Consider the following 14,749-nt stretch of genomic DNA (forward strand, 5'->3'; position numbering starts at 1 on the left):
CAGTCAATGGTATCAATTCCTTCATTCTCCAGGAACTGCCTGCATACTCTCACCACATGAGGCCGGGCATTGTCGTACACGAGGAGGAACCCAGGACCCAATACATCAGCATAAGATCTGACAATGGATACAAGCATTTCATTCCAATACCTTATAGTAGTCAAGGTGTCATTGTCTAGCCTGTAGAGGTCTGTGTGTCCCTCCATGAATATGCCTCCCCAGAGCATCACTGACACACCACAAAACCAGTTATGCTGAACAATGTTATATGCAGCAGAACATTCTCCATGGCTTCTCTAGACCCTTTCACGTCTGTCACATGTGCTCATGGTGAACCTGCTCTCATCTGTGAAAAGCTCAGTGTGCCAGTGGTGGACCTGCCAATTCTGGTATTCTATGGCAAATGCCAATCGAGCTCCACAGTGCCGGGCAGTGAGCACAGGGTCCACTAGAGAACGTCAGTCTCTCAGGCCACCTTCATGAAGTCTGTTTCTGATTGTTTGGTCAGAGATATTCACACCAGTTGCCTGTTGGAGGTCATTTTGCAGGGCTCTGGCAGTGCTCATCCTGTTCCTCCTTGCCAAAAGGAGCAGATACCGGCCCTGCTGATGGGTTAAGGACCTAATACGGCCCTGTCCATCTCTTCTAGAGTAACTGCCTGTCTCCTGGAATCTCCTCCATGCCCTTGAGACTGTGCAGGGAGACACAGCAAACCTTCTGGCAATGACACGTATTGATGTGCCATCCTGGAGAAGTTGGACTACCTGTGCAACCTCTGTAGGGTCCAGGTATCGCCTCATGCTACCAGTAGTGACATTGACTGTAGTCAAATGCAAAACTACTGAAAAAACAGTCAGAAAAGATGAGAAGGGAAAAATGTCAGTGGCCTCCACCTGTTCAACCATTCCTGTTTTGGGGGTCGCCTCATTGTTGCCCCTCTAGTGCATCTGTTCTTAATTTCATTAACACCAAAGCAGCTGAAACTGATTAACAACCCCCTCTGCTACTTAACTGACCAGATTAATATCTCATAAGTTTCATTGACTTTATGCTATACTCTGATTAAAAAGTGTTCCTTTAATTTTTTTGAGCAGTTTATAATACTAAAACACACAAAAATGAAAATACCTTAAATAGTATGTGTTACATCACATAATTTCATTCCTGGATTTCATTTTCTGGGGGGATACATGCTTAAACACTAAGTCCGTACCAGTGGAATACTTTTGTAAAATTTGTGAATTTCCCCTTGGGATTAATAAAGTATCTATCTACTGATTATTATTGTTGTATATTTGACTCATGCCTTTGTATAAGATTAGCATACATTACAACTGTTAACATCAATTTTTTAAACAGTGGGAACACAAGCAGGTTAAGTAGCTTGTGCAGCAGAGGTGGAATTGAACCACTGACCTTTCGGTTTAAAATCTTATCCACTACAGCTCTCAAGACCCCGCTTTGAAATGCCACTTGTTCAAAGAACTCCCAAAAGGGGTTTACAAGAAAATCCTTCAATGTATGTCTAAAGTTTATAAAGCAGTAGTTTTTATCATTATTTTGTAAGTGCTGGACAACTGTCTAACTGTGTTGTTCTTTTTTTGCTGTACATTTTGGTTTCTCTGATTCTTCTAGACTATAAGCTTCTTAACACTTGCTATAGGGGGTTGGTAGAGTTTTAGAAGGAGGTATAAAATGTGTTGGGATAGACATGAGTTTAAAGGAAAGTAAACTTATTAAAGCAGAGTTTATTGGCAAAGAAAACAAAAACAAAAAAAAAACTGGATGTTCGTAGTCAATAAGCCTGCAAACCATTTTGTTCTGATTCATTTTACATATACAGCATAATAAAAAAAGAGAAATGTGCAGAAATTCACTGGCCAAAGTCACGTACAAGTTACCTTTCATTCCAACCTTTTCTGTTATAATGTTGCATAGAATTGGACCCCCATAATAGCAGTACTGGGCATAGGGTAAGTACCAACGCAGACAGGACACCAGCACGCTCACTCACCTTTAAGACGCCATTCAACAGACACTGTGAGTTTTTAGAAACACTAGTTGAAAGTAAGGTAACAGGTTGTGCTGAAATTTTGTTGTGCTGGGTCACAGGTGGGCATAGCCTATCCTGTTGGCACCAAAACCTGCACCAGCATGTAGGTCACACTCATAACACATATTGACACTCACTAACAACAAGCAGTAGGGAGCAGGCAGTGGAGCTGAAGGACTAAAGCATCAGACTGTAAATTACTAGGCTACTGGTACAATTCACACTACTCAGTCATTGTTTGAAGCTGAGAACATCAGTTAAATGGTCATTAGTGCTGTAATACAACCCTAATTCCAAAAAAGTTGGGACACTATGCAAAATGTAAATAAAAACAGAGTGCAATGATTTGCAAATTTCATAAACCCTTATTTTATTCACAATAGAGCATAGAAATGTTTAAACTGGGAAAATATAACTTTTCTAAGAAAAAATAAGTTCGTTTTGAATTTGATGGCAACAACACCTCTCAAAAAAGTTGGGACAGGGCCATGTTTACCACTATGTAGCATCCCCTCTTCTTTTAACAACATCTGGGAACTGAGGAGACCAGTTTCTGGACTTTTGGGAGAGGAATGTTGTCCCATTCTTGTCTGATATAGGATTTGAGCTGCTCAACAGTCCTAGGTCTTCTTTGTTGCATTGTTTCATATTGCATGAAGTGTTTAAAATCGGTGAAGGGTCTGGACTTGTAGGCAGGCCAGTTCAGCACCCAGATTCTTCTACTACGAAGCCATGCTGTTGCAATAGATGAAGTATACGGTTTAGCATTGTCTTGCTGAAATATGCAAGGCCTTCTCTGAAAAAGACTTTGCCTGGATGGGAGCACATGTTGTTCTAAAACCTGTAAATACCTTTCAGCATTGATGGTGCCTTTCCAGATGTGCAAGCTGCCAATTCCATGGGCACTAATGCACCTCCATACCATCAGAGAGCCTCACTTTTGAACTGAGTGCTGATAACAAGCTGGATGGTCCCTCTATTCTTTAGTCCTAAGGATGTGGCATCCATCTTTTCCAAAAAGAATTTCAAATTAGATTTGTCTGACCACACAACAGTTTTCCACTTTCCCTCAGTCCATTTCAAATGAGCTTTGGCCCAGAGAAGACAGTGGTGTTTCTGGATCATGTTCGCATATGGCTTCTTCTTTGTCTGATGGAGCAAATTGGTGAACCTCTGCCCATCTTTCCTACTGAGAGACTTTGCCTGTCTAAGATGCTCTTTTTACTCCCAATCATGTTACCAATTAACCTAATTAACTGCAAAATGCTCCTCCTCCTGTTTCTTTTTAATACCACATACTTTTCCAGTCTTTTGTTGCCCTATCCCAACCTTTTTGACATGTGTTCCTGCAATCAAATTCAAAATGACCTAATATTTTTCACGAAATGGTAAAGTGTCTCATTTTCAACATTTGATATGTTTTCTATGTTCTGTTTTAAGTAAAATATAGGTGTATGAGATTTGCAAATCATTGTGTTTTGTTTTTATTCACATTTTACACAGCATCTCAACTTTTTTGGAATTGGGTAGTAAAATCAGAAATGCACTATAAGAGTAAAAATGATAAATGACCCAAGTGCCAGTCCAATGCGGAACTGCCTTACTCTTTGAACCCCCCCACTACCAGCAATACTTTTGTTATGTGTGAAAAGATAAGAGTTCCTGTAAAGATACCACACATACATGACAACTCAAAATACACACAGACTAAACCACCTAATCAAACTGGAGTCCAAGGACTAAGAATGAGAGAACAATGACAGTGACTACACCATTTCAACCAACTGAAGCGATATCAATTTCCGGGTTATGGAACGGGCCGGAGCCTATCCCAACAGCAACAAGTGGAAGTAAGGAGAGAGGAGATGCCCAGCAGTGTCAATTATGAGTCATCAGTTAGCTTAATACACACTGGGGTGTGCATTGTATGCAGTATGGTCACTGAGATGTACCCTTTATTTAGTTATGCAGACTTACATTAAACTTTCTGTTATATGTAAATATATTACAGTTAGATTTATCTTGCATTTAAAGTATGGACACATACAAAAGAGTTTTAACTTGCACTAGGACTATCACACACAATAAGAATTCTTAGCCTTTTTAAAATTTAATCTACCTGTGAGACATTTCAAAACTACATAGGTCTGGGCTCAAGGTACAACATCTCTTAAATATCTGACAATTTACTAGAATATTCTGGTTAGGGGATTGATAGACAGTCTTTTGTCTTTTGGGAAGCACCTGGTCCAATGGGCATCTTAACCACAATCATAAATCAGATGAAATTGTTCCTTCTGATCAGGAGAATCAGTGGTTGTACTCCAGGATGCTACCTTATCTAATCTTACGGTGGGTCCAGCACAAAGGCCTCCTTTGGGCTGCTTGTAATCTCCTCCACATGAAAAGGGAATATTGAAAAATATATTGTATATTGGAATAATTTTTGTAAATAAAATTTACAAAAGACAGAGCAGCTAACATGCTGAGCTTGCTTGTCTGTCTATCACAAAGGCTTAACATGTGTGTGCTGCCCTGTTGAAATACATCAGGTTGTCCAGCCATTGGACCATTTCTCTTTTTTTAATAATTTGTTCATGTGAATATTTTGGGGTTTTTTTGTCTCTCATATTATTTGATTTTATCATTAAAGCCATGATGTCATCACAACTTCATTTTATGTTTGTTTCCTTCCACAGGTGCCACCACTTGATGCTCAATATTCATGGCCATGGCCGTGTTGTCTACGACAATGACACCCATTTCTACAACGTGACTGCTGGTGTCAAGACCAGTTATTTCTCCCCACTTTGGGTATTTAAGATGGTAGTGCAGTATGAGCTCTGGCCAAGCTTTTGGATAATGCTGAAGTACGTACTTCACATGGATACAGGTGCAGAAGTTCGGAAAGGGTTTCTTCTGTTAGTTCTGTTCATTTTATTACTTATTATTGATTGTTGTTTTTAGGTTCTGCGGTGGGCTGGCACCCTGCCTGGGGTTTGTTTCCTGCCTTGCGCCCAGTATTGGCTAGGATTGGCTCCAGCAGACCCCTATGACCCAGTAGTTAGGATATAGTGGGTTGGATAATGGATGGATGAATAAATGCTTTTAGGTTTTCACCCTGTAGCAGTGCTATCGGAGAGTAAAAACCTAATCTCCTAGCAGTACCTGACTTCAGACTCCAGACTCTCTCTGGATTTACCCGTCTGTTTTGTCTTCCTGTTCATGGCCTTTGGATTATTGTTCTTGTCCTGGATTATCTCCTCATGTGTATAGACTGTCTGGTGTCTGCCTGCTCCATGGGGACTGATTTGCATTGTTCGTCGACCTTTGGAGAAGGAGCGCTCCCAATCTCATCACTCTTCATCATCAGGATGTATCGGTACAAATGCTCTTTACATTTACTTACAGCAAGCTGATCTCTGGATTATTCAATCAACATCATTTCACTACATTGGTTGTCGTTTACTTTGGACTTTGTTATGGACTTCATCGTGCGTGGTTTTTGTTAGTTGTTTGTTACTTTGTTGTATACAAAGTATAGGGAAAGTATTGTAATCGTTCAAAGATTCACTGTCGAGATTTTGATGAATCTCGACGTTTTAGACCTCCCTGACTTTCTCATAGACGAAGTATAGGGAAAGTATTGGAATCCTCCAAAAATTCTGTTTTGACATTTTGATGAATCTCAATGTGTTAGACTTCCCTGAGTCTGGAAATACTATTTTTGGAATTATGTCTGTGTATCTGTGTGTGTGTGTGTGTGTGTGTATATATACATATATATAAACACGATAACTTGAGAACACTTTCAGTTAGGTCAACCAAATTTTGCATAGTATTAGGTACAAAATGTAGATTTCTGTCAACTTTTGGGCTATTTCCGTTAACTGGAAGTGGTTTACCTTTTATTCATGCAGCTACAGAGTCTGATTTATTCAAGTTTACTATTATAATAATTGTTCAATATACTATTAATTTGATTTGATTTGTTGTTAATGGTTCTTTAATGTGCATAATACAAAAATATAATTATTGTCTTGCGGTTTACACCTCAAATATACACTCCTGATTTTTGTTTGCGAGTTCCTGTTTATTGTGTATTTGCTGGAAAGGGAACTGGGGTGGGATCATTTTAGTTTGTGTAGTTAGATTTCATTTATTGTTCTTTAATACATTCTTCAACTTCTAATTTATTGCCATTTGCTTTTTTGACTCTGTGAGGTTGTGCGTGATTCAGGTCAAGGCTGGGTGTGTACCTGGGGGTAAAAAATAAATAAATCACCATCAACAGGTGGTGTGAATCTTAGTTGGGTCTTTTTCAGACTGCTACAACCCTGCCCTTGTTCTTCTTTCTGCTAGCAACATTTGACTGCCTTTTGACCACAATCCTTGCCACATTTTTCAACTCTTGGTTACTATCTACCTTATATTTTTTAAGAGTTCATTTCCTCTGCCTGCAATAATCTGCACTGAATTTTATTTCAACTAGACTCAACAAACCAAAATCAAGTATGCTTCAGTTACTCAGACTTGTTTGCATCTCTATTTGCACTTGAATGCAAGCTGCCTCCAGCTCCCTCACCACCTCAGGGATATCCACTGGATGTGTCAAGGGCTGACGGCCTCTACTGATTTCACCTGCCAAGATTTGTATCCAGAAAACAAAGCATGAATGGCCCATGCATCATTCCATTTTCAATAGCTATTTTATCTCCAACAGGGTTACAATGAGGCAGAGTCTATTAAGAGAACATTGTGTGACATGGAAGTTGGGATCAAAGTGTATGACATAGCATACTCATACCTGGCTAATTTAGAATTTTGCACGGTCATCTTTGGGATGGAGGAAACTTGAGAATTATATGGTTCCACACTTATGACAAACCTAGCCAGGAACTGATCCCAGTGTTGCAGAAGCATGCTAACCCCAATGTCATCATGCTATGCTGCAATTAAAAACAATAAATGACAATGCCTATTGTTAAAGGGGCTGCTCATATCCTAAACTCGAGAGAAGTGATATTTTAGTTAATAAGGGCTCTGGAATCATCTTCAGACCAAAATGGTGGAACCTAAAATACTAGGTGTAATAAAACAAGAAATAATACATCAGACAGAATGGCTGGGGTGGTTTGCCATAACCTCTGGGGAGCGTATCCCACCTAAATGCCACCCTGGAACAGACCTTTATATAGAAGCAGCACCAAAACTCTCATGCTGGCACTTACAGTAGCTTGTATAGCAAGGAGCGAGCTGCCAGTCAGCCAGATCACTTACAATGTGTCAGAGTCAGTGGAGATCAGAGTTGTTCCCTTCTTTCCAAGGCCTAACTAACTAAATTTTCTTTTGTCAAAGATAATTTAACCATCGCTTTTTAAATTTATTTCTTGTTCTATTGTTGCTTTAACTAAATTAATAAGATCTCCAGAAGGGCGTCAGGAGATCCCAGAAGAAGCCCAACCTGAATTGTCACCCGGCCAATCAAAGCACACTGAAGACCAAAGCTACTTCATTTCCAAGCTGAGCATGTGGTCTTTAGCGTGGCAATCCGACCATAAAGAGCTTTCTGTATTAACAGCTGGCCTGCACAGAGCCACTGGCCGGCCTCATGGCCATTGGCAACGTCCTCTTTTAATTTTTTTTTTAAGATTAAAGGACTTAAAAAACAGGGATGGAATGAACTCCATTTTACATCCTAATGAAAAGTTTTCAATAGAAGAAACAACTAATGAATTTCTGTCCTCAAAAGAGATCACTTAATACAAGATAATGATAGAAAATGTACCATCACAGTGAGGGCCTAATTAGTAGAAGCAATTAAAGTAAACCAGACTTTGATTATCACTTTAGGTGTCTGTACAAAGATTCAGTGAGAAGAAAAAGACAAGTACACCCTTCTTTACCAAATTATTTTCTCATAAAGTAAGTTTCTTTTTTTCAGCAAATGGAATAAAACAAATAGTGGATAAATGAAGATGCTCATACCTGGTGGTTTGGCAAGTACACATCAGCCTGATTTGAGTGAGTGTGGGGTGTATGCGTGAGTATCCACTATGGAGGACTGGTGCCCACCAAGAGATGGCTCCACCTAGTACCCAGTGCTGCTGGGATTGGCACAAAAATGGATAATCAGGTTATAAAAAGGATGGATGCAGGGATGGGTGGGTGATTTTAGCTCTCCACGACAATGTCCAAGAAAAACTGAGTTCTGAATAGATGGATGAAGTCACCTAATTTGAAATACTGCACAGTTGTTTTGACACTGCAAGTTGCACAGACATGAGAAGAACAGAGCCGATAAACAAGGCTGAATAGAAAACGTGTAGCAAACTACAAGGAAACCGATAGCAACCAAGACCACACGGCAAAGACTGATTAGAGTAGAAAGACACAAATATTTCTAAACTAGAATATTGAAAAGGAACACTTGCAAAGCTGGACAGTGCTTCATTCAAAATGAGAATCTTTTATACCATTTTATACCCTATCGGCCCCAGCAATTTTGCATTGTACATAGTGACCCTGTATTTGGATTCAGCGGGTTAGAAAATGGATGGATGGATGGATGGCATTGTATTAAAATAAAAATGTTGAATAAATAAACCTTTTAATTTGGCCTTTTTAGTAGGTGCATACATCCCATTAAAAACATACTTTGGAGAAAAATATTTTCTCTTAGAAAAATATATCTTTGCAGGAAAAAGTTAATTCTAACTGAACTCATGACAATACTAAATGTTAAGGCTATTCACAGCCAAATGTTTTGAAAAGGTTCGCTGGTGGATTATAGGTCAGTTCTTATCAGCAATTAAATTACCCAAATCCAAAATGGAAAGCAATGCTACAGTGCATGCATTGCAGACGGAGAATCCCAGGTTGTTATAGTCAAGTTAATCTGATGTGTTTCCAGAACAGATTGTGTCGCAGTTGCCTTTTTGGATAGATAAATAGCTTTGGCTGAATAATACTATGTATATTAACAACTACTTATTTTATATTCAGAACTGAACATGGAGTATAAGCATATAGACAATAATCTAATTTCGGGATTATTTAGCACAATACAAGACGAAACTACTTTTATAGAAATATATTTTTGAACTTATATCATTTGGAGATATTGTAACATAACTTATTTTGATCCGTATCTTGCAATCAAATTTTAACTACTCTTGAATGTATTTCATCTTTGTATGGAATGTGCTATACAATTTTAAGTAGTTTTTCACAGCGCGCAGACAACACACTACACCCGATCGCCACGTTCACCGATGCCATGCTTTTTTTAAATCTTTTTTCTTTCCCTGCAAGTAGATTTCATAATCGTGAACCCGCAAGAGACGAGGTGGCTTTATGCAGAGTAATTCCGATTTACATTCACACAGGTGGAGTCCGATAAGTCGCGACTGAGGAAAAGCCATCCACGCGAGATCTTGCCAGAGTCCTGCTGCGAACGAGCGGGGGATCCCCGTGGGGATTCCCCTCTCCACAAGGCTGGGAGACTCTGCGCCAACTAAAGGCAAGTCACGCAAGTCGCCTCGCAGGAAATCCCCTCTGTGGACGTGCCATCCATTCACTGATGGGGTAAGAGCGAAAAATGCTGAGGTGTTAAGTGCTTTTGAATTTAAGGCTGAGGCTATAATAAATAAAACAAATTGTAATGAAATAGGAAATGCATTTCTTGATCACCAGATGTCAAATTGTAATACAAAACGACATTCTTCGATGTTGTATTTCAGATAAAAATGAACGTTGTTTATGAATAAAAAATACAATCAAAATAAAAAATACGAAATTACTGCTTTTTCGGGCTCCAAAAGAACTCGTCTTGAATTAATACCTTTGAGCACTTCATAAATATGCATTTATTGATCTGGAATACAAATTTTCATTGAAGAAGAGTTACTATTTAAACATTTACAGAAGATATTGAGGACAGCACAATGTGTTAATTTCAAGCAAGTCCGCCACCAGAACGCTTAAAGAGCGGCGCTGCGCCTGTTGGACTGAATTGGGGCTCTGCGCGAAGTCGCTGTTTTATTGCACTCCATATGCAGGAAATAAGCGCCGTTATCTTCGTCTGTTTAGTAGGCTGGTGCTGCTTACTACAGACAAGGCCGATCTGCTTTCCGAACCCATTAACAAGGAGGATTTCTTTGTGTTTATTGAAAAGCATTTGCAGGAGCCCCTGCTCACCCCGCCCCCCAAGCTGCTCTACCCCAAAGCCGGCTGGCTGCCTGACTGCCTGCCTCTTATTGTGCTTCCAGCGCTTTCTTTCTTTTCTTCGCCGAGCGTTTTTCGGGGTTCCAGGAATTACATTTTAATATAAAAATGGCAATTATGTGAAACGACCATCTAATAAATTAGGATGTCTTTGTGGATTCTAGTTTACCCAGTTGCCGTCTTTATTGTTATGCTTCTTTTCTTCTTCTTATCTATTTTGGACTCCTGTATTAATCTTATATAATACGTGTGTAACTGAGACAATTGTATTTCCAATACTTGGCCGCAAGATTATAAGAAAAATCGGACAACTTTAGCAAAGGTTCGTGTCATTTGAGGTAAATGTGCTTTCGTACATAATGGTGTTCATAGAGCGATAGAAAAATTACATCCTTTTGAAAAGATCGCCTTATACAAAACTCACGAGATCATTCACTTAAGGCTGAGCTTACTTAGTGAAGCATCGTGTATTAGAAACAGGGTTTTTGATTTAAATAATCAAAATAAGAGCATATACAGTATTCCGAATTCGATGGTCCGTCTTACTAAGTTTCTACACGTCAAATCGGACATAAAAGCCATATATACTTTACAAATAGGTGAATGTTTTAAAGAGAGCTCCGACAAGCGTGTCCTAGTGTTTACTCTATAACACTACTGCGTTGCTTCCATAGGGCTGATGGCTTGAATGAAACATTGACATTTAACTGCTCTCATCCAGTTCAGATTTTGTCGTAAAGATTTAGCAATTGTTAGACACTGGGAGGTTACAGTTTACAATTTGCATTTTAATGAAAGAAGTGTTGCTTGTGTGTGAGAGAGTTCCGTTTAGCGGTAGTTAATATTGGACTGATGTTCATAAACCAGATCGCACATATTAGCATGTTTTGCTCGGAGACTGTCATAAAATTCTCCCCAGGCGCCCTTCAAAGGTTAGATGCGCTGCTTTGTTTTCCAGGCGTCCCAGTCGCGCGGCAACCACTTATCCCGTAGCTCTCTCTCTGATGATCGCATCATTTGTGAGACTGTCTTACACATATGTTACTGGGGTGCGTGGAATATACTGTATAACTACACTATACACTACAGAATAAGGCGAGATCGAGAAGTGTGACTTCGAGTGGCCACAAACGGATACATTTAAAACTCTAATCCGCCTCGGATCGGATTAATGCTCTGATTTCCTTGCTGGACCCTCAGGCACTGACTGATTAAAGAGCAGCTCGGCAGTATACTGGGGGACTGAGCCTGCCCGCCTCTGATTTCAGTAACACTGCTCGCAGCGCTGATCGTTTGTGGCCTTCTCGCGTGCATTACTGGTTTACATCTTCACGTACACGCCTTTTTATTGGCGATCGGAATGTTTTCAGCGTTTTCCCCGATGTATTAATTAGCTTCCTGAACAAAAGTTGAATTGTAGATAATGCATTTTAGAACCTATCAAATCGGCGAATTCAACATAATTTCAACAGAAATGCATCAACTTTTCATCCGTTCTCGCATTTATTTTCTGCACCCATTTTTTTCATTATTTGCTTGTTTTTGTGGTCTAAGCATTAAGGACAAGGGAGCAATCCCGGATGGGATGTCAATCTATCGCAGAGCACAGTCACGCAGTTTCCTGGAACTCTAAGTCTGTTCGTGAACACCCACAAGTGTCCAATCACATTGAAAAGTTCAACTTTAAACATTTCGACATGAGTTTACTATATCGATACCAGTATTCTCTAACCGACTCTTCTTTTCCGACATTGCAGATTCCAGTTCATTTTATCAGTCAATATTGGGCATTTCAAAGCTTGAAGATTTATGATGAAGCATATACTGTACTTAATGATTTTATATTCTTGAATTCTTTGGAAGTGGCGTGCTCTGGCAAAACACCAAAACTCATCAACAAGCCCGGGAGATCGTACAAACTTCACGCATTTACAACAGTGCTGCCCTACCTATAAACTTTTAGAAAACTCTTCTCATGCCCGTTTTAAATGATAAATGAAGGTCGGTTTGGAAGCTGAAGTTTATATTTTGGGTTTTGGGGGGATCGCAAACTCCTAACAGACCAATTTTCTGAGAGAAGGTGCGCTCATAAGGATGTGGAGCAGAAGTTAGCGATCACTGGCCATGGTGCTGAAATAAAAAAAAAGCGGACTGAAGTGACGCTCTCTTTTCTGAATTGTATTTAAAAATAGAGCCGTCAGTCTAGTCACAGAATCCGCTTAACTGAGGGATCGGAGCTTATCCCTGTCATCAAACAAAACTGGTCGGGATGCCAGTCCACGAACTTGATCAAAAACGGAACAATTTCAGACCATACTGACCTGTACTTACTTCACTGGAAACTAAATCGTTATATTGAAATGACTGCGGAAAATCAAAACATAGAATTTCAAACCTTGAAGTTTACAATCAGACAGGAAAAACGCACACAGGGCGCTTCTTGTATATTCGAACCCCTGCGATGTAAGGTCATTTTTTTTTTTGTAAATGGTTGTATTTACTAGTAAACAATCACTTCCTCCAATTTTTTTTAATCCAGATGCAGTGTTTTTCGACTTTTAGGGTGCTAAATTAATTTTGAGAAACGGTGGACACAGAATTATTTCGGAAGCTCGAGTTTATACTTGCGTATAGGTCAGAGCAGGTTAACACTGGAAGTGAAAATATACAGTAGGTACCCTACAGGAAAGAACTTTGAATGCATGCGAAATTATTTACATTGCAATCGTAGAATTTTTTTATGAAAGATGACTTGTAAAATGAATAAGTATATATTTTGTATTTACCATTATTAAATGATAAACCGTAGACGTTAACTTCAGAACTGTGCACCTGGCAGCATGTAATCCATTGTATAAATAAATCCGTTATCTTTTACTGAACCGGAGCGTCTTGCCGAAAAGATGTGAACTTTGTCATTTTTGAAAAAGGCCACTGCTAAATAAATAAAAACCGTTAACAGTTAACTACGATATTCTCAAAACACCTGACAAGTAGAAGTAATAATCAAGATATTCAACAAACTAGGACGGATTGCACATTTGTTCCTGCTCAATAGTAAAGGTGTGCATGCCCGGGTACATGCCAGTAGGATCAAAGGTACAATATTTTGTGCAGACGAGGAGTCCATATTGAAACAATCGCACCCAAGTGGCTAAAACTAACCGACAGGCGTCTGAAGTGTTTTCCTTCTCACTTCTAAGAAATCATCCATAAGTTACTGCGAAAGAGACCAAGCTTGCGTGTTACCTGCTCAAAGGCGTCTGTCACGGGCATCCACATCACTCAAATCCAATACAAGCCCAGTGGAATAAATAGCATAACCGTGATTTGCCTCAGACAATGCGTGAAATCCATAATCTGGAATGAGCGATTATTTTCCGAATTCGTGCATCGCTAAATTCAAGCATAAAAAAGGCGCAGAGAAGGTTAACTTACGAGTGCCATCGAAGCGGGTCGCGATAGTGTCCAGGAAGGTATTCTGAGGGGCCAGCAGTCCTTTCATTACCGGCATCCTCGTGCGAGTCGCCGGGCCCTTCACCTCGGACCCGGAGCCGAGCCGGACGGCTGCTGGTGGGGGTCGCACTGGCTAGCCCCTGCAGGAACCGAGACTCGTGTCTGTCCAGTTTCTAACTGCCAGTGGAAGCATATCCTTCAAGGAAAGCCCAAACAAAGGTTCCAGCAAATAAAAGGAACTAAACTATGCACAAAGTTGCATGCAAGTAGATCCTGCAACGAGTCAGGGGCGTTCTGAGAGATGGAGAACATGGATTCAATTGGAACGATCGGGAGAAATAGTGTGCAGATGGCGCAGTTTGCCGAGTATTGACGGCTATTGACAGATCTCCTTTCCCGGAGGCTGTAGCGAGCGCCTCACGCTCTCCGGTCTTCGTCTCTCTTTCTCCCTCTTCCTTGCAGCGCTCAGTGTTGCTTGGTTTCTACAGCAGATGTCGAGTCACATGGCCGGGCGTTGGACCAAGCGGGAGGGGCTGAGCTTTTGGAACAAAGGCGGCCCCGGCGCGATGCGCTCCCAGGTAACTCTCACACCCAGAGAGAAGGGAAAGGCACGGGAAGAAACGAAAGAAAGAAAGGAAGGGAGAAAGAAGGAGGGAGAGGCGTGACCAAAAGGGGGCTTTTGAAGCAGTCTGCGCTTGTTAGCCTCAGGCCACTGTACACGAAAGATGAAGGCTCAGTAAATTAGCAGCCTGCTGTAAGAAACATTGGGATCCTTTTTTAACTGTCATGTGGTGAAGGTGAGGAGGTCTGTTACTTACTATTATGAGATTTTTATGAAAATCCTTAGCAGGAGGGAAGCTTGGAGCAATGGCAGTTTTTCCTTCTGATGAATTAGATAAGACAAAAAGGTGAAAGGCTGGAGAAAGTTACAAATAATAATAACTGCAGGTGGCACAGTGAGTCAAGCTGCCAACTTCCAGACCCACAGTTTACATCCCCACACCCAGTTGTCCT

At 40.3% G+C, this 14,749-nt stretch overlaps 1 protein-coding gene across 1 annotated transcript in view; it reads right to left on the reverse strand.

Annotated features, from left to right (window-relative positions):
- The window catches only part of kcnh3 (potassium voltage-gated channel, subfamily H (eag-related), member 3), a 605,399-nt gene extending 591,082 nt beyond the window's left edge, over positions 1 to 14,317 (reverse strand). Inside the window, exon 1 of the mRNA XM_039756314.1 lies at positions 13,718 to 14,317. Coding sequence (XP_039612248.1) covers positions 13,718 to 13,793 — 76 coding nt within the window. The 5' untranslated portion in view covers positions 13,794 to 14,317. The remainder of the gene's footprint in view (positions 1 to 13,717) is intronic.
- Between the last annotated feature and the right edge of the window lie 432 nt (positions 14,318 to 14,749).

The sequence above is a fragment of the Polypterus senegalus genome, chromosome 6 (assembly GCF_016835505.1).
Source record: "Polypterus senegalus isolate Bchr_013 chromosome 6, ASM1683550v1, whole genome shotgun sequence".
NCBI classification, from domain to species: Eukaryota; Metazoa; Chordata; class Cladistia; order Polypteriformes; family Polypteridae; genus Polypterus; species Polypterus senegalus.